The 27,709-nt window shown below is 41.8% G+C and overlaps 1 protein-coding gene across 2 annotated transcripts; it reads right to left on the bottom strand.

Annotated features, from left to right (window-relative positions):
* Positions 1-765: 765 nt before the first annotated feature.
* Positions 766-21,714, bottom strand: mtus1a (microtubule associated tumor suppressor 1a). Of its 2 annotated transcripts, XM_071541307.1 has the most exons (10): positions 21,594-21,714; positions 16,219-16,451; positions 9,491-9,557; positions 6,202-6,416; positions 5,019-5,124; positions 4,612-4,685; positions 4,367-4,462; positions 3,240-3,356; positions 3,041-3,138; positions 766-2,130 (listed from the first exon to the last, which is right to left on the bottom strand). In XM_071541307.1, the coding sequence occupies exons 1-10, from the start codon at positions 21,712-21,714 to the stop codon at positions 1,902-1,904; spliced, it is 1,356 nt and encodes a 451-aa protein (XP_071397408.1). In that variant the 3' UTR covers positions 766-1,901. The 2 variants fall into 2 exon arrangements, with proteins under 2 accessions (XP_071397408.1, XP_071397409.1); XM_071541308.1 differs by lacking the exons at positions 16,219-16,451; positions 21,594-21,714 and adding an exon at positions 10,464-10,636.
* Positions 21,715-27,709: the final 5,995 nt, after the last annotated feature.

Below are 27,709 nucleotides of genomic sequence, written 5' to 3' on the forward strand. Positions count from 1 at the left end.
AGAAGCAACACATGTGAGTGTTGTAAATCCTGGCACTCTGAGGTCAGACATATTGCTGAATTAATCAAACATCACAGAGTAATCACAGTTAGCCTCTATGGCAGATTTAAATTAAATAATAGGGCTGGAAAAGAGGGCAGCAGCCATCAGAGACTTGCTCTGGCTCTGCAGCACGCCGTGAAGGGAGAGAATCTGGTTTAAAGCGGAGCAGTGTGCCAGGCTGACGTCCTAATGGACTCCGTATGTGGAATGTGAATTGCAGGCCCGAATCTTATTTTGGTCCACTGTGACACACTTGCTACATTTTCCACTTTTCTTACTCAATAGCTCAGTGAACAGTTGCTGCTGGTCATATATGGTTATATTTATGGAGTCTTACAGCATTTAAGGTTACATGTTATTCTTTTTTTTTTTTAAATAGTTTTCAAATATACTATGGATATGGATAAGAATCACGTTCTTTGTGATGTAAACAAGTGTTAATATTCAGGCAATACCAGCTCCATCAATTCAAATGAGGTAAACCTGGAGGCTTCCAGGGACTGTGCCAAATGCTGCAAACTGCACTGATTGGAAGGATTTTATTGTTTAGTGACAATGTCTACATTAAACATCTTCAAGGTAACCATAGGCAGAGCATCATCTGCCATGGATAAATGAAGGAAGATGTAGACCATCTCACAAATACAAATTCAGACTAGAAAGACTACATTGCCACTATCCAACTTCAGATTTGATACAGGACTTTATTTATTAATTGCATATTTCAAACAGGGTCAACACGCCAACAATTTAAAATCCACACAGGTACTCTTTTTGTGACACATATCCAAGATGCAGTGTCTCTGACAAGCAAAGCTTCTCCTGGTCAACTCTTCGCCAAGACCCCAAAATTTAAAGCTGCATTAGGAGGGTTCAGTGAGGGGTGATTGACAACAGTTTCAAGGTTTCAAATACATGCACAAACAGCCACTTGGATTGGTCCCTTGGTCAAACAAACAAACATGAAAAACAAAAACATTTGAGGCCACAGATTTAGAGTTACTGAACAAATAAATTCAACAAACCCTTAAAAAAATAACCTTCAGAAAATTATGAACATGCTTCTGATGGGTGTTGAGCAAATCATTGAGAGCAAAACTTCTACTCAAGAATGAAAATTTCTAATGTTCAGATTGAGGCATGTACAGTATTAGTGTACTGACTGGCAGTGGTATGTTAGTTATGTGACAATTTTGACTGTCACTCTTGCAAAGTTAGATGTGAATATTGATGGAGGAATTCTTCTCGCAACAGAAGCAATTACGAATTTCATACAGATATAAATTAAAATATGTCCTGAGAAGGGACATTGATAATATTTGGATTCATAGCAATGCTGACTCTTCAAAGATTTTACTCTGCCTCTGGTCTCCAGAGACATTGTGTCATTTCCGTTGTCCGTTTCTGCTGTGTGTATATTTGTGTATATGTATGTGCATGTGCGTTTTTTTTTTTGTTTTTTTTTTGCTGCATGTATCGTATGTGTACTGTATGTGTGTGTTCAGCTTCGGAGAGACAAGCCTATGCAAACAACTACAAAATAAGAGTAACAAAAATAGTCTATCATTACATAGAAGTCCTGAGATTTCCTTTTTTCCCCATCCGCAGTATCAGTCATGAAAGGCAAAGAACAAGGTGGCCTTGCTTATTAAGTGCTTCTGTGCAACATTGTCATTTCTCTACAGTCTGTAAAGTCGTCTGTACAGCAAGTGTCAACAGAGTGTTCATCCCATCCTGAAGGAGCCATGCTCGGGGCGTTGTGTTGCTAAATGAGTCAGTTAATATGGCTCTCGATTCCAGAGGGACAACTCTGTCCAAACGGAGAGAGGGTCTGCTTCCTGGAAGCGGGGGAGCCGTCGTTATCTGGGTGAGACGGGGGGGCTGGAGAAGAGGGCCGAGGTGCGGGGAGACTGGAGGCTGAGGGAGTGGGAGGGGGAGGTGGAGGTGGGAGACGTCTTGCGGGGGCTGCTCAGGTCCCCGTTGTGGAGTTTCCACAGCAGCTCCTCGTTCTCCATGGACAAACGCTTGTTCACCTTGGACTCCTTCTGAAGGGACTCCTGGAGCACCGCCTGCTCTGTAGACAGTTGTCTGGGATGGGGGATAGGGGATGGGGGATAGGGGATGGGGGTGGGACGGAAGGGACGAGCATAAACAAAAACAGACAAGTTAGAAATGCTTTGGAGCACAAACCTGGAGAAATGGTCAGCTGAAGCTACAACCCAAGGACAGAGGGCTTTCTCTTAGCTATGCTGTTTGATTTGGTCTGTATCAGTGGCAAAGTTCTTACTTTGATGCATTTTGTCATTCAGGTGGTTTCACATAGCTTCAACAAATGAACCATACCTTTCAAATCTGCATCTCTTTCAGTTATATGATTCTGCAAGTTGGGTGTTTGGTTGTTCTAAGTTTTGAATCCTAACTTGCAGATATGACAAAAATACTTGTCATTTTCATTTTCCATTTTGGACTGAGGAAGGTAGTTTGAGAAGGTCTGTACTTTGCATATCTTTTTAAGTCCTCCTTTTTCCCCCAAATAGTGTGCAGACTTTTCACCATTGTACTCACTGACTCATTTCTGTCCTATGTACCTAGTCAGTTGAAGTCAGTTGAATTGGAAAGGCACAGTGAGTTCTGAAGTCAGTTGAATTGGAAAGGCACAGTGAGTTCTGCAGCTCAATGTTCCACTTTACCCACACTCTCAAGCACTGGTAAAACTCTTATGAACTATGATTTACAGAATGCTGTCTGATTCACTGACACTGAGTAAATCAAGGCATTTGATCAAACCACAGTAATACTGATGGTCACAACGTGCACTTACTGCAGTCAATGAACTGCTGAGGGAGAAGTTGCTTTGTGTGCATCTGAGATCTATTGAACTATTCTCACCTTCCCAGATAAACTGAGACAAGAGAATAGATGATGCTCCAGAGTTGTATTTCTATTACTTCAAAAAAGAGAGAGGAAAAAATGAACATTGTTCAAACGCTTCTCTCACCTTGATAGTGCAGCATGTCTGTCCATGCGGGCTTTGAGGTCCTCATTCTCTTGCTGGACCTTGTTCAGGCTGTCATCTAACTTCACACTTTTCTCCATCTGAAAACGTAACAGTATGGTGACGTAATGATGTAAAAATGCTTGTTATGGCATTGTGTGTTATGTGCCCAGGAATTGTTTTCATCTGCTTGGAGTCTCACCAGTTTGTCCATCTGCATCAGCTTCTTTTCCTGCTGGTGGAGCTGTTTGTTCTTGATGTCCAGCACCACTTTGAGGCTCTCCAGCTCCTGTTCCAGATACAGGGTGTGGGAGTCTTTCTGGATGGCAAACAAGCAGTGGAGAGATATTCAGGGACCAGTAAGACTTCCAAAATGAGTGCATAAACACTGCCAGACTTTTTCCTCGCCTTGTAAATGTCATGGGGCCATAAATCCAGAACTGCACAACAGAGGGCGCCATGCGTCAGTTGCAAAAAAAAAATCAATGCTCAGGGTTTGCAGAGCCAATAAAACTGTTGGCATTTAGGCATAACACACAGTGATCCTTATAAATCACAAACATGGAAAGATAACGTTTAAGCAATGTATACTGCATCAAGTTAGTGTTGAAACTAATCCTCGTCTGTAAAAAAAACACACAGTGAATTTGTAACACTGCACCATAATTCACAGCTCCACTCAGACAGTGGGACACTGGGCTGCTGCTGTTATTGTCTATTTACAGCAGATATGGAGCGGCAGGGTGATGTGAGGTGGTTACCTTAATTACTGTACTGTGCATGGGCAGAATGCCAAGTGGAAGGGGAAGCCACTTAACACTGATTAGGAGTGGCAGCCCAACTTTACCGCAGCACTCCTGGAAAATAAAAATTCTACATTCTGGATGGAGAGGGGGGCCGTGTTATAATTTAGCCAGAGATGTAGTGGAGCTTGAACCCACTTCAACTCAATTTACCTCCTTTTTAATTTGGCGAAGTAAGGTTGACTGACCTTTTTAAGCTGATAGAAATCTTAAAAAAGTTCACAGAATATTTACATTATAGTTAAGTAGTATCAGACTACAAGTTACTTGAAAACTGGGTATGTTAAAAAAAAACAAAAAACATGATGAAAAAACCCTAACCCTTATTTTGGTTTCTACTGGTTATTTATCAACTTATGGTGATCTCCAGGTTCATGGTTTGCCCAACTTTTATTTACCTCTACATCACTGCCTAGAGGCAACCAACACTGGAATCATGAGATGTTTCAGTACTGAAGCCCTGCTATAATAAGCACACAGATAAGACTGATAGCACAGAATGAGTCATGCATGGTAGTGCAAGTACCTGATTCTTTTCAGCCAGCTCTTTTCTCCTGTTCTCCTCTGCTTGTAGCTTCTCAATGAGAGAATTGTTCTCTACAGTCAGCTCTTGGACCTGTCCCTGTTGGGCACACAACACAAACTCATCACTCAGCAAACTTTCACAGATAAAAAACAACAGTTCATCAATATACAAATTATCCAGCTGTCATGACATGTTATTATTTGTGGCAATTTCTTAAAAAAAACAAAGAAAAAAGTGAGACTTACAGATAGAGCAGCTTCTGCCTCTTTCAATGTTTTGTCCAAAGACTGCTGCTCCTGATTGTGAACTTTCCTGAGCTCTAAAGAGATTACAGGTTTATGGCATGTGATAGCACATACTGTAATGCACATTTTATACACAAGCTTTAAAAGGTACAGTACGTAAGATTTTAAGCCTTGAAATGGCTCTACAAACAGTGACCAATAAATGAAAAAGTCCTGCGTGAAAGTACTGTCATCAAAGAACAATTTCTAAAACTGCACTGTACAGCACAGGACAATGCTAATCACTATCATACAGATTACATAATTACAAGAATGCATGCATAATGATAAAAAAACAACTTATGGAACAATGCAGCTTTAAAGAATAGATGTAGCTTGAAATATTCATTCCAGTATTGTTCACTCACCTTCTAGAGAGTCGTCATATTGTTGTTTAACACACTGCAGCTGTTCTGTGTGGCTGGCCTCTAGTTCCAGCTTCATGGCTTCATGGTTGGCTTTCAGCTCTCCCATCTTTAAAGCAGAACACAGGATAAACTTAATACAACGCAGTGCAGCTACAAAGATCAATAATGTGGTTCAAAATTACACGGTGTTAGAGACAATTTTCTTCCCTTCAGCATCAAGACTGAGCAAGTCCTACAATGACATCATACTGACAAAGAATGCCCTCAGGGCCGCTGGGGTCTGAGCCTTTACTGACAACAACTTTCCTTGAATCTGGAAAAACAGTTTGCACAGAGAATGACATAACACTATGACCGTAGACAACCCTGCCGGTAAATGATTAGGATCGTGGGGATTAAAACAACATGTCACTGTCACTACAGACACAGGGCTGGGCAGTACAAGGGTGGAGGTAGCTCCGGGATTGGTAGTTAACATTGTGTTATTTGGTACAGCCATGTAACAAGAGCTAAATTAGAAGGCATGTAGAAAGCGCAACCCTCTTGCTGTTACACCTAAAGACATCATGCCTATCACTTACATTTTAAGTTAAAATGATTCCTTGACACTGCAAACATACCCTTAGGATTTGGAATTAAATCTCTATCTCTCTTAGTTTCACCGTTATGGCTAAAAAAGCGATAATACCCTGAAGGGTGGGAATGGCAGATCATCACCAAAATCGAAACAATTGTTCCTTGGCCCAAGGCCAACCTGTCCACCAATTTTCATTGAAATCTGTTTTTGAGATATCCTGCTGACAGACAATCTAACAAGGGTAAGAACATAACCTTCTTGGCAGAGGTAATGATAGGCTCAGTGTATTTGATCAGTTTTGGTCAGATAAGAAAAATACCCTTCAGAGGCCATAGTAGTAGTTATCTGCCTAATAATAATAATACTAAAAAAAGATGTTTTATTATTGTTATGTGTTCTCAAATTCAAAGCAGTACAAAGTGTTAAAATCAGAAGTCAAATATACAAGTGAGAAAGGCATACAAACACAGTGAGCTTAAGTGAGCAAGACCATGGGAGGGTGGGGAACTGGGGTGGGGGCAGCAATTAAAAACAAACACATACACAACACAAATCATCTCTGTAGTTACTGGGAGTGGAGTGATGAAGGGTGGAGTAGGAACTGACCTGCTGTTCCATCAGGGCCTTGCACCTGTCAGCCTCCTCCTGGTAGGTGAGGTGGACCTTGTCCCACTCGGCCTGGTAGAAGGCCTGCAGTCTCTGCTCCAGCTGAGCCAGCTCCGTCTGGTGCTGCTCCTGCAGCTTCTGCAGCGTGTCCTCCAGTGCCACACGCAACTCCTCCTTCTCCTTCTCCAGTAGGCCACATGAATGGACAGAGCATACTGGAAATATGAAAATAGCATACCTTTAGATTTATTTGATAAAAAGCGTATTATTCTATAAAGCCCGGAATGACTGTAGATAAGATGGCAGGCGATACATGATCATACTCTGGCAGGAGGTTTACATGATGTTGTGTGATTGTATGCAAATGTGTAGCCTATGAAAAATTCACTGAAAGGTCAAATGAAAAGTCATTCTACTTATAACTGCTTGTGTAAGGCATCTGATAAGTCCGTCGAGAAACCACTGTTTGGGAAAATCCTTGTTGAGGCAAATGTGTGACATTGTAAAATGTTCTCCAACCATGAATGGAAAAACTGACTTTCATGGGGTTTTTTGTATTTCCCTACATAAGCCAACTACAGCGCTCTGATTTATGAGATGAAGATACAGAAACAAGTGTCTAAATTCTTTCACAATATCTTGAAATTGGTAATATATCCTGTTGATGTCTTAATTCAGATCCATATCTCCTTTCCACAGTTGATAATTTGCCATTTTCTAGGTTTGAGCAAGTGGAGGCTTTTGTCCTTGCTCTGTCTGAGAGACCAGCTCTTTCCCAACTCTTCCATCATCTAGTGTTAATATCTGCTCTGCAATGGGTGACAGTGACCCACCCCATAACCCAAAAGACGTGTTTCCAGTGTAAATGCCTGTGCACAAACAATGCTGAGTAAATACCAATAGTTGTCCATCAGCTGGCTTTGCCAGCCAATGTGGTTTTCAGCTCACTGGCAAAGCCCTGGTGATGACATAAGAGTGACAACTGTTCAGAGCAAGAGAGTCTGTGCCGTCGCCATGTATAACAGGTGATATCCATTTAAAGGTCTGGTCTGAAACACACGGTATGAAAAGAATAACTATTTGGAACTGGTCAATATAGTGGGTGTAAAATACTGAGTCCAGATGTTGCTGTGCTACAGAATGTGTGGCAGATTGCATTTTCTCATTCAGTGCTCTCAGATACCTAATATATCTAATGTACAGGGCACAATAAATGTGCACATAATATGCCCTTGTTTTACAAATTGGTATCTGATTCTTGATCACAGACTTGGTAACCACAATGTAATGATATAATGGCTACGGATATAATGGCTAAGGAGTAAGGACAGGCTCTTCTTGGCATCTTGTGTGTGCACATATTTTGACGTCCCCTGTTAGCCATCAGGGCCAAATGCTGCATTATTGGTATATCTTCATTTGTGTTTTCCAGAACACAGGTGAATGATTTTCTCACACATAAGCAGCAATATGATTGCTTATCAGTCATGTTGGGTAACCCAGTCGCAGGCTGCATGTAAACGTAGTCCCTGATTGCCAAGTCTCTGTTTCTGCACAACAAAAGGCTGTACTTTAAAGGAATAAGACTGCACCACAGGAGTGTGCAGATTCACCTAGCCCACAGTGGAACATAACAGCAGCAGATCCAGCAACAGAGGCCAAACTAACATAGGGACTATCTATCAGGCTTTGGCATGCACAGCTCTACAAATGGAGCCCAGCATTCCTCAGCCATGTGTAACAGGGATCTGGTCATATGAGACTTTCCAGTCCAAATCCATCCTACCAAAACACCTCATGGCTCATATGGGACCCAATCATATCTAAAGTTAGTTATATTTTGGCCAATAGACAGACATATGAGGAAGTTTGGATGTGTCCCAGATCCAGATAATGCAGATACTGAAGCAGGCAGATCCATCTAAGATGTGCTTATAACTTACATTATGATGAGTAATAGCACAAGGGGTTGTACATCACAAATTTGGCTGCGGCCCAAAGAAACAATGCTGTAAGACTATAATTAGATGCTGTAGGTGGAGTGACATCATTGGGGAAGCAAGCAAGCTCGAACTGGCTGGGAGGGAAACCGTCTGGGGAGGCAATAAACAGTGAGCGGCTAGAGGGGAAGTTAAAATAAATGCCTTCTAGACTTCCCTTCTTCTTGTACTACCCATAAACAAAACAAGGGTCCATCTGAGGTCACTGTGGGTCTTAAACGCTGCCTGACTTGAAGAATGTGTTAAAGCGCTGATATCGTGGGGCTCAGTGGTAAAGAGCAGTCATGTGGGAGTCCCGAGGCTGTGGCACTTCTGGTTACAAGCATGGGGAAGGGAGGAGCCACCACACCACTGCTGCCCAGGGAGATGGACGATGGTGTGTGTGTGTGCGCATGCGCCTACACATGCAAGGCAATTCAGTGTGACTGTATTTAGGGGGTATATAAAGTGCGTCATTGTCCGAACCCTCCCAAGGCCTCAGGTGGTTTGGCATTCCATTACTGGAAGCCCCTCCTGTGTGGGGTCAGAGGTCAACCAGCCACCCCCTGGGGAATGGGCTGACACCACTCAGGGCCAATAAAACACACAGCTCTCCAAATGAGCACCTGATCCTCAGTGGAGGCTGTAGCAATTAACAAGGGGAGGAGGAAGCACAAAGGAAAACCCATTTGGTGGGAAGAAGCAGAAGACACACTAGTAACAGCAGGATTGGTGATGTACCTGTATTCAAAAACAGGTAGAACTGAAAACACACTACCCTTGTGTACAGAAATGGACATTTTTCACTAATGAAACAACTGTATGCAGTATAATCTGTATGCAGTATGCATCAATATATAAATACATTTGTAACCAAATCTTTCCTTCACAAACTGCATCAGACTAAATTCATTCCCTATACAATGACTGTGCATTTTTTGTGGTGTTTTATTTTCACTTTCTGTCCTGAGATCAGACTGGGAATGCTGCAATGAACAGCATAGTCTACATTTTTCTGTCTGTGATTGCTGGGGCTTGTGACAGACATAAGTGTGACAGACTCATTACACTGTCACAAAAAATGCTTAAATGCTTTCCCACCTTCATTGTGAATGCGCAGCTGAATTCAAATCAAAAATCTAAATCAGATATGCATGGCTACTGTTTTCAGGGTCTGGACTGAACACTAAAAAGGAAGGACAAACATCAGAAAGTGGTACTAAAAGCAGACCCTGTATCAGTGGTGTGTGCTGTGGCGATAACCACTGTAAACACAGCAAGGTGTGTGTGACAGAGGTGACCCGACTTACCCAGTTCTCCTCGTAGGTTGACCAGCTCCTGGGACATCTCCCTGCGCTGCCGCATGGCTTCATCACGCTGGGGAAACAAATGTACACACTTAGTCACGCACAGACTCATGATGACAATGCTTCTGCAATTCTTTTTATTTTAGGTCTTTGTTTTGACACAGCACCAGGCTTGAGTCAACAAAATGAGCAATACCAACACTACCAATTTAAAGGTTATTCAGTGTTAGAAGAAAATATGTTAGGTTACTTGCATCGAATGACACAGACCATGATCTCTCTATCTCTCTATATGGCAAAACCCAGCCACCTGCCTGTCTATCGAATGCTTTTTTCCCCCAGTGTGAGTGCCAAATGGAGTGAATTGGCATCTCAAATATAAGAACAGCACCCCAGCAGACTTGCACTATTTTACCAATAAATGTCATCAGAGGTAGATAAAATGAAAGGGGAATTGAAGGAAAGGGGCATCTAAAACTTCACATTCAACTCATATGTTTTCAGACTCACAAACTGCCTTCCCTTGCAGTGTCTTACATTTTTTTAAGCTTCTCCCCCTTCTCCCTTTCTGATTCAGTTTTGCAGTGGAGAGGACGCAGCTCTGTAGCTGCAATGCTCATCAGCCTCCTATCTGACGCATTGATGATCCAAAAGCAGTTTACCACTCAGTCTCTGACCTCACTCCAACTACATCAATACTACATCAATACACATAAAGAACTTGACAAACTATACACTGCAACACTACATCACAGACCACATCACATTGCCTGCATAAGCCTGCATAATCCGCAATCAAAGCATATACTCACAGACAGAATAGCCAAGTCATCAGTAACAGAGTAAAATGAGCCAAACAACCACTTAACTAATCAGTCTACAATAACAGTAAAGAAATATTGCTACTCTGTCCCATTTCTGCCCAGGTCCGCATCTATTCCTCACTGCAGAGTAGAACAATGGAGAAGCCAGTTACCCTCTCTGCAGCGCAGGGAGCACTAAGGCACGCTCTGCTGCCAGAACAGCCCATGGTCCAGCCTCAGCCTGGGGCTTGGGTGCCGGAGTCTCCCCCTGGCTATGGAGACCCAGTATGCCAGGACAGACAGTGGCCCAGGTGGACGCACCACCTCCACACACCTCCTCCCAGACTGCTCCGGCTACATCTGAGGCAGGACTGAAAAAGCCGCTTCAATTGGCTGTGGTGAGTCAATGCAGAGGGCTTTACCGTATTGCACCTAAAAAAAGGGGCAGGCTGCAGTGTGAGTAAGGACAGCCTCCTCCCCACTGAGCTGAGGTCACTTTAAGACAGCACTAAAGGCAGCCAGAGGAACGAGCAGAGTGGAGCAAACAGATAAATTGTACAGAGCTGCCTGACATTAGGCTGATGGAGCAGGACTTACACCGTGCAGTGACCTTCCCAGGGGAGAACATGGAGAGGGTTCATTACCACCATCCCCCACTACCCCTCCTCCAAACCCATGTTAAATCATTGCCTCTCACTTCTCACTCCTCTGCAGTATAGCCTTACAATCTGCTGTATGGCTACAGGCTTCATAAGTATAATTTCTCCACAATGAGATGATTTAATGTTGTGACAGGTCAAATTTCCAGTTTCTGTGTAAGTATGGTTCCTCACAGTCAATGTACAGTCAGGGAGAATGAGAATGTTATTTGATGGCTCTCCGCCAACTGCCTTGGTAATTATCTCTCAGGCTGCATCAGTGGTAATTACAGGAAGAGCATATCCTCACAACCAATAGATGTTGGGATGAAAAATATATTGCAACTGAACCAACATCATGCCTGTAGCCTCTGTTCGCTGCCTTAAACAGTCAATCTTTTTAAAACCCAAAACATTTATAATTCTATGCCTCCATGTCTCCCTGTGCTGGTCTTTGTCTTTTAACTGGGTGTCTAGTTTCTAGCAAACCCCATGTAATTCAAAGGAATCTCTAGCCTGGTGCAAAGACAGCATACATCTCCCAGATGTATATAAAGAAGATATCATGTCAGGTGTAGAATGACCCTTGATGGTAGGCCAAGATCAATAGCAAGTAATTGATCCAGATCAGGTTCAGATTTCCTGGAAATTTTGTGAATATTAAAAAGAAAGCATGGAAAGCAAAGCAAGATTATTACAAATTAATTATTCTGATTGTTTGGGAATGGGTTTGCATTCAATACTGGATAAAAACTCACATGTGCACATTACAATTTCAATTTTCACTTCTAGAGAATGCATGGTAGTCCAAGTCCAGTGCCAACAGACCTCTTCCAAACAGATGATAAGAAACAGTGCACAGTCCTTATGAAGCGTTTGGCTGCTGTTCATAACCATATCAAGTCAACAGCTGGGACATTCTCACACGATGATGGCAAGCTCCTGCCTCCTATTCTTGGTCTTGTGAGTGGCTACCAGATTCCAGTGCTGTACATTATATGCACACATAGCGACACAAGATATGAGCCCATTCATGTGCCTCAAAACAAAGCTAACAATTTCCTTTATTGAATCGATCTTTGTGATTGAAAGTAAGTTAGGGTATGTGTATGTGGCATATGGGTATTGGTGACTAGTCGAACAATTCTGTTTCTAGTGGAGTGGGTCAAAAGAAGCAGTGAGTGCAGTAGTCAACACTGATTCTGCCAGAAGGAGGGGGCTCAGAGAGAGGAAGAAACATCTTCTGTCCTTATGTTTGTTGATGCAATCAGTTTCACAACCCTTCCACCCAAACAGAAGGATATGAGTCAAACATCAGTAACTGGAGATCACCGTGTCTGCGTGAGCTGAATAATAGGTATCGCATTACGTTGGCCAGGATTTGGAGTATTTAAACATGTTGGCTCCTTCTCTCTGTTCTGTATGACTGTGTGTCTATCCATCTGTCAATTCTCTCTACACTCCTCTCCAAAAATCAGTTGGCACTTGCTTTTTAATGTCTGTATCCATGGAATGTGCCATCGAGTTACAACAGGCGAATGTTCTCAAGATTGTCCCTCAACCAGCTGAGAGGACAAAACTTAAAATAACTTCAGACTGAGCACATAACTAGAGAATTAATATTGTTCCATCTTTTTGATTGGTGCTGCACTGTAACTCACACTGAAAGGATTGAGAATGACCTATTAAAACAACACTATTCCCAACCTTTGAGGCAAATCTGAACTCGAGTGCATGTAGTATAATAAACTATACTTGTGTAGCAGCTTTTCAAAAACAGAGTTTGCAATGCTTTACAGAGCAAAAAATGAAATGAAAACAGGACAACCACAGTCAATAATAAATTAGTCAATTATAAAGAATTAGAGAAAGCAGTTTTATAAAAATGGGTTTTAAAAATAGATTTAAAAGAATAAATTGATTTCTAATGGAGAACGCTCTGTCTCCTTTGGTCTTCAGTCTGTGGAACAGACAGGAGGACTCTGGCCGAGGACCTCAGGGTGCAGTCTGGCTTGTGTGGAGTTAAACGGTCAGTAAGATAGCTAGGGGCTAAACCATGCTGTGCTTTAAAAGTAAATCAGTAAAATCGATTCTAAAACTAACAGGCAGCCAGTGCATGGAGCTTAAAATTAGAGTGATATCTCTGTTTGACACAACACAGAAACCTTGTGGCAGCATTCTGGACAAGCTGCAGGCGTAGAGACTTTTGGGTGAGGCATGGGTAAATAGAGTTGCAGTAATGTAGGCAACAAGAAGTGGTTTCATTTTTGAAATAGTTCAGTGCACAACCCTTTCAACCTGTTTGTCAAAAGTTAAACTGTAGTCAGCACCCCTAGGTTCTTAGGTACAGGTTTCACATTAGAAGCAAAAACACCCAGTTTGCTGCAGATTGTATTCTGAGAGTCAGGAGGACAGAAAAGAACAATTTCAGATTTATCGTCATTAAGTTGGAGGATGTTCTCGGAGCATGCTGCACTGAGATCTAAAAGAGTTAAAATTGTACAATCCCGTGCAACAATTGTTAATGACCTCCTTTTAACAATTGTTGCACAGGAAAAAAAAAGCCAGACTGGAATTTTTCAAATGTGTTATCAAAGTTCATAAAAGGACATTAACTGACAACTTTAGACAAAAAAAATATGTGGTTGAACCATCACATGTTTAAAACTAGATAGTAAAATTCCAGAGGTCAGAGAGCTCTTAATAGATAAAACGCTAGGCCTCACATGACCTATGACATATTTGACCAAAAATTCACAGCATGAAATAAAAAGTTTATCATTTACCAAAAAGGCGAATAAGCAATCTTCATACGACAATGCAGGAAAGAGCAGAAGATACTGTATGTCCAATATATCTAGAAAACCAAACTGGAGAAAGAACTGTGTGTTCATGCAGGTATCTGCACAGCCTCACCCATGTGCACATACTGGACAAGGCCACACTGTGTCTGGTGTGTCAAGAGCCTAACTGGCAGCACTGTCAGATAAGGTCCAGAGGAGCCATTGCAAAAGAATGATGGCAAGTTCCCAGCAGCCTCCGGAGGAAAGGCCTGGCAGACATGACGTCTGCCCCTGCACCATTGTATCAGGCCTCATCTGACAAAATGATAGAATGGACCCACAAGTCCTTTCTAAATGATATACAACCCCATCACAGAGAGTAGATGAGAAAAAAACACATCTGACAAACTCATTAACAAACTATATATTGGTAATAACAAGAGAGCTTTTAGGATTTTGGAAGTTTAGAGTTATGAAGAAGGGGCAACGAAGGTATTAAGACATGGACCATTTGCCATGGGCCAAAACAAGACTTATGAACTTCTGGAAGAGCAGGAGAAAATTACTGAACTGATCAAAGAGAAAGCAAAAGATGTTCAGAAAACAGAACAATGAGAGAGCGAAAGAGGCTGTCATGAAAGATAATATTAATGGCAATTGAATTAGCAAACTATAGAATTGTGTGCTGGTATACTCAGGACAAAATCTTGGCTTATCAAGTGTTTACTAATGCTTCTATTATCTGTGTGTGTGTGTTTGTTGACTGTCTGCTGCTTGTGTCTGAGCATAGTCACCGTTACAGGGAACGTCTGTGCAGCCAGGGGAGAAGGACGTGGGATGGAAATGGAGAGGGGAGGACAATATTAAATCTCACGTACTTCATGACTCCCACTGGACAAACTTCCAATCACTGTTTATATTTCCAGATTTCTATTAACGTTTGAGCATTCAACATTTTTTCCTGCTTTGTAGAAATCTGTCTTCGTACTTGTAGTCTGAGAAAGATCTATTCAAAACACACAAAATACCTGCAGGGGCACCTAAATCTTCTCATGAACAGGATTAACTACAAGATCCAGTACTGTATTTGTTATGGATGTGGTTTCTCTCTTGAATATCTCGTTGAATCCCAAACACACCATTTAGTGTAATTTTGTTGGAGAAAAACAGCATCAATGCAGAGCATTACAAGTACAGATAATCAAGTGCAGAAATTACTAATACATTTAGAGGTAAAGGGCTTGATTAAGACAAAGACATTGCAACATTGATACACTATGATTAGTTTTACTTTTGTAATCATCTGTAGTTCTTGTTCTTCTGGATAAGTTGAAAGGTTGAATAGTGTAATGCACAGTACAGAGTGCCATATGACTTGATGGGAGCTGCTGAATGTCTTCTCTCCTCTGTCTTATCTTATGTCTTGGATCAACTTATATTTCAGTCTTGGATGGTACATTCCAGTTGTGTGAGTCAATCATCTCCTTTGACTTTCATATTGCATAGACAACACATATGGTGTGAAAACATTCCACAAGGACATTTCTAAAGTTAACCAGAGGGACTGAAATAGCTTGCAGCAGTTTAAGTACTCCAGCAGGGTTATTGAGTACCCATTTTTCCTCTAGGTTTATAGGAAAACCTGCCATTACTAACTGCATTTGGCTAATTTCATTTAAACTTCTAACACCGAAGGCCTTCTGATGTAAAGAAGCTTAATGACGACAAAGCGGGAGAAAACGAAGCCTCACACCATCATTTTTGCTGTGGTAACATCATCTAAATGAGGGAGTATGGCGGTTGGGGTGGGAGGGGTTGCTGATAGGATAAGCCTGTTTGTAATGCACTGTGGGAAGAATAATCCCTCAGGGCATCCAGTTCCTGGAAGCCAATCACATGGCACCACCATTAAAACAGATCCAAAACAAACAGCAAGCTTTAACATCCATATAAATATGATAAGCTCTAGAGTTCAGGCTTGTGCACCTGAAAAACCTATGAACCATGTCATTTAATGCCATTATTGTAAAAGTATAAGCAGGTACAACTGACAACATCTAGCACTGAAGTCTAAGAGATTAGTTGTGTTTGGTTCAGGCTTTCAAACTTTAAAAATTTCATGAGGCAGAGGTGTGTGAACTGGACATCCTGATCCCCGTTTTGGGATTCAGCAAAGTGACATTACAGGTTAAAGTCTTAGTTTCTCTGGCTGTGAACGTGTTCATGTTCACCAATGTTGACTAGACTGTCTGAAATTATAGGAATAATATACAATTTATGAAACTGAGCAGAATTCCCATTTGATCCCCAACTGCTCCAGCTGTTCAGTGGATGACAACAGGCCTGTTTTGTACTGGCAGCTTCCAAGTATTGAGTGTTGGCGTGTGTGCAAACCCCCATTGCCCTTGCAATCACTCCCCCATGCCACTGCTGTAAATAGAAATACTATTTCTTCGTTTGCCTAGTTGGATAAGGGTTTTAAAAACAAGAAAAACCACAAGTCGTACCTCAGCCAGGGTGTGCTGCAAGACAACTGCGATTGCCTCAAACCTGCAGTTACTGGCAGCCAGGAGTCCCTTGAGCTGCTGGAGGCTTTGGTCCTTTTTGTCACACTGCGCCCGGTAGTCCTCTGCGACATCTGCAGGTCCCAGATCCAGGGGTCCATGACTCTGGGTTGGTTGGGCTGCTTGCTGCTGAGGCTGCTGCTGCCGTGAGCTGGCCTTGGCTTTGTTCTTGTCCACTGCAAAAGAACATGTATTGAGTGTTGTGACAACGTTGAGCATCATCATTCCCCCCTCCATGACCACTGCGGTTGGTCCGACAGCGCTGCCACCCACCCCATACACTCCCGTCACGGCCACAGACGCAGCAGCTCCAGTGTCATGTCCTGGATGGTTTTTCAGTCTACAATTGTGCTGTCCAATAAGCCACACTGACGATTCACAGAGCTTCTCCTCCAGCAGCCCAGACATAAAAAATGGATCCTATGAATGAGATTACTTCTCCATATCCTGATTCAATCTGCTGCTCTGCAGACACTGGTCACCAAGGACAGCTTATTTTAGCAAGGCTGTACCACAGTGGTTTTGATTTACACAAGCTTTATAAATACAACACCCCCCACATAATAACCACATCAATCCTGTTGATGAACAAGGGTTTGTTGGGTCTGCCACAGACAGTGAAGTGAGGATAGAGGCACACCAAACCTACAAGCTCATTACCACAGACTGTTATGTACGAGAGGAAAGAAAAGTGTGTATTTAGGAGGACTTATTGATATTGGACACCTGTGGATAACATGTTGGAAAGCACCACTTCTCTGTTGGGGGACTGTGTAGTGGGTATTATGTAACGTGGCAGTGAAGCCACATAGCACGAATACCAGCTTTAATGAGTGGAATATACCACACCAATGGCCTCTGGGGATACTTATTCACTCAGCACTGTGTGCTAGAGCGATACAGAGCGTTTTAGATGGAAGCAAGTAGCACTAAATAAAATGAATCAGCAAAAAACAAATATTAGTATAGTTAATAGTAAATTCACTTTAGAGCAGTAAAAGCAAGAATAAATCTACTGCCAGCTAGTTGAATAGCCCTCATGTACTCCCTTAATAATAGGTATAATTCTGAAGCTTTTACTACACTCAAATTAAATTTACACTAAGGAAGGTATCACCTTAACATGACTGAACAGAGCCAACACTCAGGCTTGCCTCGGACTAGCAGGTTATTGTAGGATATCGACAACATCTTTAAATATGAACATACTGAGATGCCCTTCAACAAAAAGGGCCCACAGTTTCCGTTAACATTGAAGAGAAGGTATTCAATCTAACAAGGGGAAGAAGCCACCTTCCCTGCCACAAGTAGATGGCCGATCCTGGAGCTGCTGAGCCGAGCGGACCGCTCTCTGGACAGCGGCCTGGTCGGGGCAACACAATGCTGCAGAGAGAATAACAACATTCCAGGCTGGCCAGGCCAACAGAGGGAACAGTGTTGTGACGAGCTAATGGGGAAAAGGCTCACAGACCACATCATGGAGTCAAGGCAGTCAAACAGAAAGGCAGAAAGGGTTTCATTCCAAAACACTGTGTATATCCATTTTGGAAAGGTTCTGCTACCTGAAATTCATCAGGCAATATTTGAAAAACATAAATGATTCTGTCCTCGGAAAATGAGCCAATTAATAAGCAAATGTCTTAAGATGACTCCTAACTTCAATACTAACCCACAATGTGGTAACAGTCAATATGAGAGAGTGGGCGTCGCTTTTTGTAAACTGGTGGATGTGTCATTTCCGAACAAAACTCTTACAAGTGCATGATATGAATATCAGTATAATCCTCAACTAATAAATAGCCAAATCCATCATATTTAAATCATCATGTGCTGCATTCTTGCCATACTCTTTATCCCAAGTGTACACAGCTCTATATCCGGGTGTGCAGTTCACTTCAAAGCTAGTTTCGATCAAGCCTTACTATGTCTCACGGCCAAAGTAAACTGTTCAGCATAACACACAGGCACAGCCCTTAAGACAAACAAAACATTAACAAAATTCTAACTGAATGGTACAAGCAACAACACAAAGTATACCATTTAAAAAGGAAAATTCTGTACAGCACAATATTTCAGAATTATGCCGCTTCTAATGCTTTAATTCCTTCATAATTTAACTCGTTACCTATATAGATAGCCTTGACTACAGCACTAGATCCTGTGTATAATATTACATTTGCAATATGGGACATAGATCATCCGAGACCAGAAAAAACAAACAAAGAACAGGTGTTTTTTATTCTAATGGCTTAAACTGCATCCTAGTATCAGAAATGAATTTCAAAATTCTGGCTCAAATGAAAACATTCAGCTCTCCTCATATATAAAGAATAGCAATGTTTTATAGTATGTATGAGAAGGCAAGGGGTTTTCATTCTTCCATCAAGTCCAGTTGTGTATTCCAAGAAGTAGCTATGAGAAAATCCCAAAATATAGAAAATCTACAACTGAAATAAAAATTTTGGACACAAACCTAAACAAACAGTTTAGCTATGGTGCTCAGCTTTCAGATGATCATTTTGATGATGCTGCAGAGTTCAGTGCATCTGAAGGGTTTCTCTGTAGTGGGACGCCCTCTGCTGGGTGTGTCAGCAGCACTGTGTGACACCACCTCAGGCCAAACCACAGCCAACATGTACTGCAGACACGCACTCGTGCAGAAGAAAGTCCTGCCCTGACACAGTTAGACACGGGCAGTGGAGCTACTGCACAGTGGCTGACAGATGACAGCACATTCTGGAAATATCAACTTATATATGTAATGGGTTAACCAACGTGCCATAAATTTGTTGGTAGTGCATAATACTACTTTTTGGCACACCAGGCAAGAGTCCTTTGGTTTGAGTATTTGTTAGTGCAACATACAATTGAGACCATTTTGATGTTCACCATTTTGATCATGCTACTTTAATATAAAAATTGTAAAATAAAAAACTTTTGTTAAAAAAAATAGTCATTGTTGACAGAATTACATTTGTAAATGTCAGGACTTAAGTGTTAATAAATGGAATCCAGCCATCCAATTTTGTTTTGTAATTAACAATTTCATCATCATCAAATTGCATTTGATTTCTTAGTATCATGAACAAAAATACCTAGTGTGAATTTGTATATTGTCGTACCAATCCAAAGAGCAGTAACTGTGTTCATGAAAATTAGAAAATCTAGGCTACTTAGAATTTCATCTCTTGTCCTGACAAAAGTACTGCTGAGGCAAACTGTATAGCATTATGGGTATAATTTTTGTTGACATAAAACATAAACCTTAGTTATTATCTGAACTTTAAAACAAACTGTAGTTACTGCCGCTTGCATTTATAGGGCAGAATAGTGGGGTCGTAGCTGTGTATCATTTCATTAATGCCACTAGATCAGTTGTCAAAGATCTGAAGAGTCCAGTTCAAATTAACATGGTCATATAAACAGGAATTGGCAAAGAGGGAACCTTCCCATATCATGTTTTTCTTTTTTTAGCTCTGTACAAGCCCTCCTCTTGGACTTGTCTCCAAGACCAAAAATGGACATTATGCAACAGTTTGCTGCAGAATGTTAAAAATTCATGCTTTCATCTAGCTAAATAATTCAAAATGGGCCAAGGAGGAATCTGTCTTTGCTTTAAGTGTCATTCACTACTTTGTGGGCTGGCCTGGTGTAGATCTCCTATCCACTCGCACACAGGAACGCAGATTTGCACAGGTGCACACACACAAGCGCATACATGGACTCAGATTTTATGATGTACTTGGCCTCTTATTATTACTGTATCATCCCTTGTTTTCTTTAAAGCACATTGAGACAAATCTGTGCACTTTATAAATAAATTTGACTTGACATGAGCAGGTGGGCTCCCTCTCCATTCGACTGGTGTTCGTGGCAACAGAAAACTTATGGCTATTTTGATCAAAGTGTCTGAATATAGAGGTGTCGGCATAGGTTGCCCTCTGCAATTCAGACTCCTTCTCTAGGCTCTGAAAAAATAATTTTGTACCATTTCAAATGTTGCATATCCAACCAACATATTACTGATACCATTATCAACACCAAATACTGAGAGTGATTTTGTGACTCCACAGCATACTGCTCTGCTGATACAAGGAGATATCACACCATAGCACAAAGCATGGTGGGTGTTGAGACCCGTCACAATCGGACACTTGTTATAGTGTTGGGTTGATACAATAACACAGACTACATTTCTCAGTGTAATACTATTCACTGGACATTTTGCCTGAAAAATCTCAATTTAATTTTTCAAACAACTGACATACATACTGATATCAGATTAGTGATATAGATCATATTGTAATGATGACAATGACACCATTGTATTTCTCATGAGAGAATTTCAGTTCTTATCAGTACTACAATGTTCTGAAGTTGGATTAAAAATGTTTCCCCTTTGCTGATATCCTTAAAACACAAGTCATAGTTGTGACAGACTTCTGTTTTTCCCATCTGAGGAATTTACAACCATGGCTGATTAACTCTCCCCAGCTGTAATCTGCCCTGCTAAACGGCAAAGCACTAGTGACCCAGAATAGACAGTATTGTTATTCAAGGTAAAATATTTTTTGCCTAAGCCAACCCTGTGCTTGGGAAAAAAACAAAAAAACAAAAAAACACTTGATAGTGTAAATTCTTACTATAGAAAAGGTATCCCATTTGATCATTAAGCCCTTTTGAGACTGTAAATCTAGGTAGCCATATTTGGCCAAATCTCAAAAAGCATCTTTCAAAAATGGGAGAGGAATGCGTTTAAAATAATCTGAAAACCATTCCCACAGTAAGGTTCCACAACAACAACGAGGTTCCCATGGCTCAACCTAGTGACTGAGACCCAAAATAACCTACATCTCAGGCTGAAACAGGAGCACTGGGTCTCCCAGCGAGCAAGATGAAGTGCATTTTCACACTGGCACTCATACATAGAGGCGGCCACCAAACTAATGCAAAAAAATCCTGAAGCATTTATACGATTTTCAAGAAAAATATATGCAATTTCACACAATGATTCAGAATTTTCAAGATTAATACATTGAGATAGGCTATTGCTTGATGTCTTCCTAGAATAGTACAATATTCTAGGCGAATTCCTAGGATCACAGATCTTTGTGTCCAAGGTAGGGTAAAATGAAAGATGAACCTCTCCTGCAGACTAGTAAACAGCCACACTAAAAATAGATTTGAGAAACAGCTAACAGGACAGCTCTGCATGAGAGGCAAACACCAGTGGGCTTGGCTTGAATACTAGAGCACAGAGGCAGGCAACTAAAGCAGTATCAGTACCAATATTGAATGGTGCAAAAAAAGTAACAGACCTGCATGGAAAACCACGGTGTTCTTCCTGCATCCTGACAGCAGCTGAAGGTTTCGGAGTAAACCCTTGGCTGTCAGACGCACGTGGATGTTCGACAGGGAGAGCTTCGGAGACCATAACATCTCTCAAAAACCACACTTTCAGCCAACAATTACTCAAAAAACACAAAACCAGTATCCAAATGTAGAAGCTTAACACTGGCTGTGGACCACATGCCAGTGTGGTCCTCAGTGTATCATGCCTCAGGTGACAGAAGCACTGAGAGGGATGAAGAAAAAAAAAAAAAAAAAAAGCAGTAGTAACCGTTACACCAATGAGAAAAAATGAAGGCCCTCAGTTCAGCATGGCAGGTCTCCCCCAACTCAACAGCCCATACCCAGCTGGCAATGGTGGCAGATAGAGAGGGGGGTGGGAGGCTGGGCAATACTTTCAGTGGCACAGCCCTCAACAGATGTGACAGAGGCAGGCAAAAAAAATTAAAATCCCCCCTAATCTTCTCGGTAAAGCCAGCCTTCAGCCATTCACAGAGCACGTAAAGCTCTTACAGCAGAGCAGAGCAGCATCTCCAAGCTTGATGATGGCGGTGCTATAGCAGAGCCGGGATGCTAGGAAGAGAGGAGAGGGGGTGGGGTCGGGAGAGAGAGAGAGACAGAGAGAGAGAGAGGAGTGGGAGGAGCGGACAGCATAAACAGCAGCCAATGGGAATATAATCTGGCTCCCTACTCTCCCTTTCATTTACTCTATTCTACCTTTCCCCTTGTCACCAGCAGAGGGGAAGAGAAATGGCGGGAGACGGTGGATTGCTGAAAGCAAGGTTGATTCTCATGAGCTGAGCTGAAAACAACAGCTCTCTGTAAAAACAACTCTTCAACTATGGTGACACATATTTGATCAAAGGCTCACTATACAATGTGCTGGCACTCATTAGGTTAACTGCAAGTGCCATTGTACTGTAATGCTATATAACAACCTCCAGCCCGCCTTTTTAAAGAACCCTACAAACAAAAACAGAACAGAGGTTCATTACACCAATTATGATCTTGACTTTACAGGATGCACAACTCAAGAGCCTGGCATTATACTGTGATTACAACATTTTTCCCAAGTTCACTCTTGGAATAAAAAGCTCATCATGTCAATACATCTGGTGAGTTAGAACAACCATCACAGAATTACATACATTTCTGTAGCCAGAATCAAAAAAGGAAAAACCAAAAGAAGATCTCCAAAACGTGTATCAAGCACTATGTGCCAGGCAGCAGTGAGTAACAAAGGCCAATCAAACAGAGGGCCCTAATTACATCTTTAGTGGGATTATGTTTACAGGAAACTCATGCAAAAGAGGCTGAGAACAGTGGAGGCTGGCCTATGCACAACATTAAGGGTCCCAGACCTTGAGGACTCTGGTCTAAATTAAACTCAGGATTCACAAACCACATGGAATTCAGTCAAGTACCACACATTCTTGACAGTGCTGAACAGCCTGAAATTATTTATTTTATTAATAGTCTCAGCTACAAACAGAGGTACTGTCTGGACACAAGCACTATAACATGGTAAACATTCAGAGATAAATAACACAATAAATTAAAGCACATTATTAGGAGCATAGCTCGTGACAAAACACAAAGAAAGAGAACTTTCTTACCAGGTACGCCGGAGGTTAGACGAACAAGTCTTGAAGAGGCAGCCCTTTTCAGAGGACTGACTGCAGACTTTGAAGACCCTTGGGTGGTGGAAGCAGCAGGCTTGCATGCTGTGGCCAAAGCTGTTACAACCAGAATATCCAGGTGAGACAAGAGGTTGGAATTGATCTGACCCATAATGCGGCAGGCACACTGACAATTGACCTCGATTGCTGAACCGCAGAGAGCTTATAAATCAGAACCAATTCAAGGGGTTTGATCAAGGACACCGAGTGGTCAACAGGGATAACAGTAGAGTTTAATTCAATCAATATCAAAGAGGCTTAACCAAATATGGTTACAATGCAAATCAAATAACATTAGGGAAGTAACGATGCCATAGTTTTGGAGCAACCTAGTATTCAAGCATGAGGTCAGTGTTTTGGTAGGCTTTAATCAGTTTCTGTCTATTCAGATTTCATGGGGCCATTTCCTTATCATGCTGTGAGGATTTGATAACAGATGTAAAATCAATGTAGTTCTAATCTTCTTTATTCTACACATGGGATTTTGGGAAGGAAGTCATAATGGAAAGGTAATTTTAATCTGATTAGAATTGGCTGAATGATTTAGAGCAAAACAATACAATGAGACGGGGAAAACAAACAAGACAGGAAAAAAAACAAGTATGAAATGCAGAGCGCCTGTGTGTGCGTGGGTTGGTGGGTGCGGTCATCTTACTTGGTCCAGTGTTCCTCCCTGGGGTTGTGATGAGCCTGGCTTTCAATACAGCAGTTTTGAATGAGGTGGGTCTGTGTGCAGCTCCCCCAGAAACTGTTGGACAGAACAAAGGTGCTTGTTAAATACTGCAGATAACAGATACTGCAGTTTTTGTACCAACACTTGAAATTCACCAGGCATTGCAACACCTCAGTGCCTTAAATACAGTACTGCTGTAATCATCACCGACACCTAATGTAGTCATCAGTTATTAGATGAATTGTTTGTAACCTGCATAAGAATGGCCATGTCAACCTACTTAAGGAGGATGTAAACAGTCAATATTTTCTTGTGTAACAAATACAAACTCATGTGCTACAAGGTAACAAAAATTGTTTAAGCTTGCCATTTTTAAAATGTGGACAAATAGAAAACTTCAGTCAAAAGAAAATTAATTGAATTAAGAAAGGGAGTCATTATTCATACCATTATGACACAAAATCTAGCAGAACAAGATGTCTCATGTACTGTATACAAACAAACCTATGAACAATCTAAATGGCAATATCCAGCATGGTAAACAAGATGATGTTCTCTGAGCCAAACTGGTGTGGTCATTCTGAAGCTCTTCCAACAAAACACTTGACCATGGACACCCCATTCAGATTCAAATTTCAGTCTCACTTACTTCTCCATAGCTGTTTTCTATCTTTGCCATTAAAGGCGGTTAACAAAGGGATGATACAAAAGCGATAGGATCCAATGAGCAGGCATGTCAAGAGAGTGAGATCACAGCTGGAGCCTGCACTGCCTTGTGAAATTGAAGAGGAGTTGGTGAAAATGTAAACCGGAAATTCAGTCCAAGTACAACTGCGGAGTCCCGTGTAACCAGCCATTGAAACGTTTGAGATAAAAAGGAAAGAAAACGAGGAAAACAAGCGCGCCCCTTAAATCCACCTAGGCAGACATCAATTGTATATGTCTGCTCTCTCTCCCCTCTAGGCAAGGCTGCGAGTGAACTAGAGTGGAACAGAACCCGTTGCCCTGACAACCACGCGTGGGGGTCCCAGACGACCTCAGCCATTCAGAGAGCTGTATGCTGTTGAAGATGCGGGGAGGAAAAAGGCTCATTGTCTAATAGTGCTCCTTCCCTTTATACAATACACCAGTCAGGGAAATACCACAACAAAGTTCTCATTATAACCATGCACAGCTCAGCAAAACAGGGTGAGATTTTTGCTAGCATCCCTCATTCACTGCAGTTCAGCTCATTCATGTTGCACAGTGCTTCTTTCAACATGGCAGACATGTCTTAGTGTTAGAGTACCACACAAAAGTGGGATATGAGAGAGTACAGATAAATATCACATTCATAGCCTAACATGGTGTTGACACTTCTATTGCACCTGATGGATTTGACAGAAGGAATGTATTACAGTCAATCTGCACATCACTATATACTTAAATACTTATAGACTACTGCATGTGCTTTGTTGATAACAGTGTGCAGATTCTACTTCCACTGAGAAAGAATTTAAACTAAGAAATCTGAAAATGTCAATGTTTTCAAGATGCCAAATCCCTGTATCTTGGCAGAGGTGGTCCTCTTAAATCCCTTAGAAGAGATTTGCCCAGGGGTGATTTACATCCAAGCACAGCCCAGCCCCCCAAAGTGGGTCACCATGACCACCGCAGCCCCTCCCCTCTGTGGCCAGATGTGCCCTCAAAAGCCACAGTGAACACTGTGGTCTGACCCTGGAAAACAGCCTGTATAAAAATGGATTTTGATACTTTTATGTAATCGGATATAGGCACTGAATTAGTTTTTAGCTAAAAACTATGTGAACCCTCGTTTGGCTCACCTTGTGTGCTCCCTGAGCTTCCACTCTGCTCACTATGAACGCTGGCATCTGGAAGGCTCCTGGTCGGGCCCAGGGGCTTGCGTGGCAGTCTAGAGGCAGGAGTGGAGGTAGAGCCCATGTGAGAGGGGCGACTGGGAGTCTGAGAGGGTCGGGATCCATTCACTGAGGGCCTAGTACTCCCTCTGAGGGATGGCTCCTCTGTTGCCTGTGCCCTCTGATTGGCTGAGATGTAACAGAGTACAAACAAACAGTCAAACATCAGTGGATAACCTCTTTGCTATGGACAAGTGCATAGAGTGAGCTCAGTGGTGCACTGTTCATCAAGTCAAAACACTGGCAATAAAATAATGTCCACAGAGCTACCAGGCAGACTTGGCCTCACTCCACATCAGGCCTATTAAACCACTCAATATTCCTCTCTTGGTTATATAATGAGTCCGGTCATGGCATATTTTAGAGGCTGGTGTCCAGGAGCAAAACCGTGTGAGTCAAATTTAAAAAGCTCTGCACAGAGAACAAACAATCTAATTATTTATCCATGCATGAGGAAAAATAGGATCCCTGAGAGGTTACCTGCTTTCCTCTTTTTTAATCTTCGTGTTTAATATGGAAAATCATACAATACTTACCTATCTTGTTGACTAGGGCAAACATATGACAAATATTACCAAGCTCAATCTACAAAAAAATAAGCAAAACAATGTATCCCTTGTCCCTTTACTTGGAGCACGAGAGGGTTACTGCAGTCATACTGTTGTAAGGGAGCTTGTTTCAAACATTGTGTTCTCAGTTTAACAGTAGTGGTGAGCTCAAAACCTCCCTTTCCTTCCCCTGCTTTTTCCATTAGCACAGCTGGCTTCCCATCAGAGGAAGAGTCCCCCCCCCTCCTTCCCCAGGACTCTTCTTACTAAGAGGAGTGGTAGGCAGAGGGAGTAGGCTGTTTATCTCCAAGACCTGGACAAGGGACCGGAGGTGACATCTGTATCCAGCACAATTCCTGTGGACTCAACACAGGCTGAGCTCATCAGGAAGAAGAAAGCAATAGAGGAACTGCTCAAGATTTCCCTCTGATGGAGAGATTGCTGTACTGCAACCTGTTTAATTTCAACATAAAAAGTATGTTGTGCAAATACAGACTATGAATTGTAGTAAATAATGTTTTCAATATCAGTTATCTATATCTGTCATCCGTTATCTGGTCATGAAATTATAACTGCAAGCCAATAAACAAATCAATAATGTTTTTCACTCATTTGAAAAGTGCAATAGTTTCACAACTACATCACTGTGTTGCGTTGAAGGATTCAGAGCTAGTATCAGTTATATAAGCCACCTAGCACTGCCTTCAATCCAAAATGGTCCTTCAGCTCGACATCTCTTTACTGTGCTTATTCCTATTCTAGACAGAGTTAAACAGACCTAACCTATTACAACACAGTTCTGTCTGTTTACACAACACAGGAAATGGCTAGGAAATCATTTGCTCTCTGCTTATTCAAAGGCAAGTCATGCTGTATGGCTTGTAAGGGTATTCCTTTTGACCTACAGTCAGTGTTTATCTACTGAACGGATTTCTCACTTTCACTGTGTGGAACAAATCAAACTCTGTCCAAAGTCTCCTTCAGTGTTATCACAGGCTCCATTTAACAGGATGTCAATCCAACACATAGTGTGTATTTAACTTTGTCCAATTAAGATGAGTCCTACCTGTAGTGCTTCTCTGCTTGGGCTGTGGTGAGCCTATGGCTTTGGAGGTGCTGCATTCATCCCTCCCCAAGTTCCCCTGCCTCTGCCTGGTTGACAGAGGGGCTGGTCTGGGACAGGCAGCTGGAGGTTGGGAGGCTGCCGCTCCTCTAGCTCGTTTAGGTGAAGGCCGTGCACCAAATCTGCTCTTGCTCTCATCACATGTG

This window comes from Centroberyx affinis, unplaced genomic scaffold (genome assembly GCF_046629955.1).
Source record: "Centroberyx affinis isolate AG114_WGS23_722 - 3 ecotype Tasmania unplaced genomic scaffold, CSIRO-AGI_Caff_v1 ptg003850l_1, whole genome shotgun sequence".
NCBI classification, from domain to species: Eukaryota; Metazoa; Chordata; class Actinopteri; order Beryciformes; family Berycidae; genus Centroberyx; species Centroberyx affinis.

Excerpts from the sequence above, each read along its gene's own strand:
- mtus1a (XM_071541307.1), bottom strand. The coding sequence starts at position 21,714 with ATGTTATGGTCTCCGAAGCTCTCCCTGTCGAACATCCACGTGCGTCTG. Across the intron at positions 4,463-4,611 it reads AGGCAGAAGCTGCTCTATCT|GGACAGGTCCAAGAGCTGAC; the intron begins GTAAGTCTCACT and ends TGTGCCCAACAG. Across the intron at positions 3,357-4,366 it reads AGCTGGCTGAAAAGAATCAG|AAAGACTCCCACACCCTGTA; the intron begins GTACTTGCACTA and ends TTTGCCATCCAG.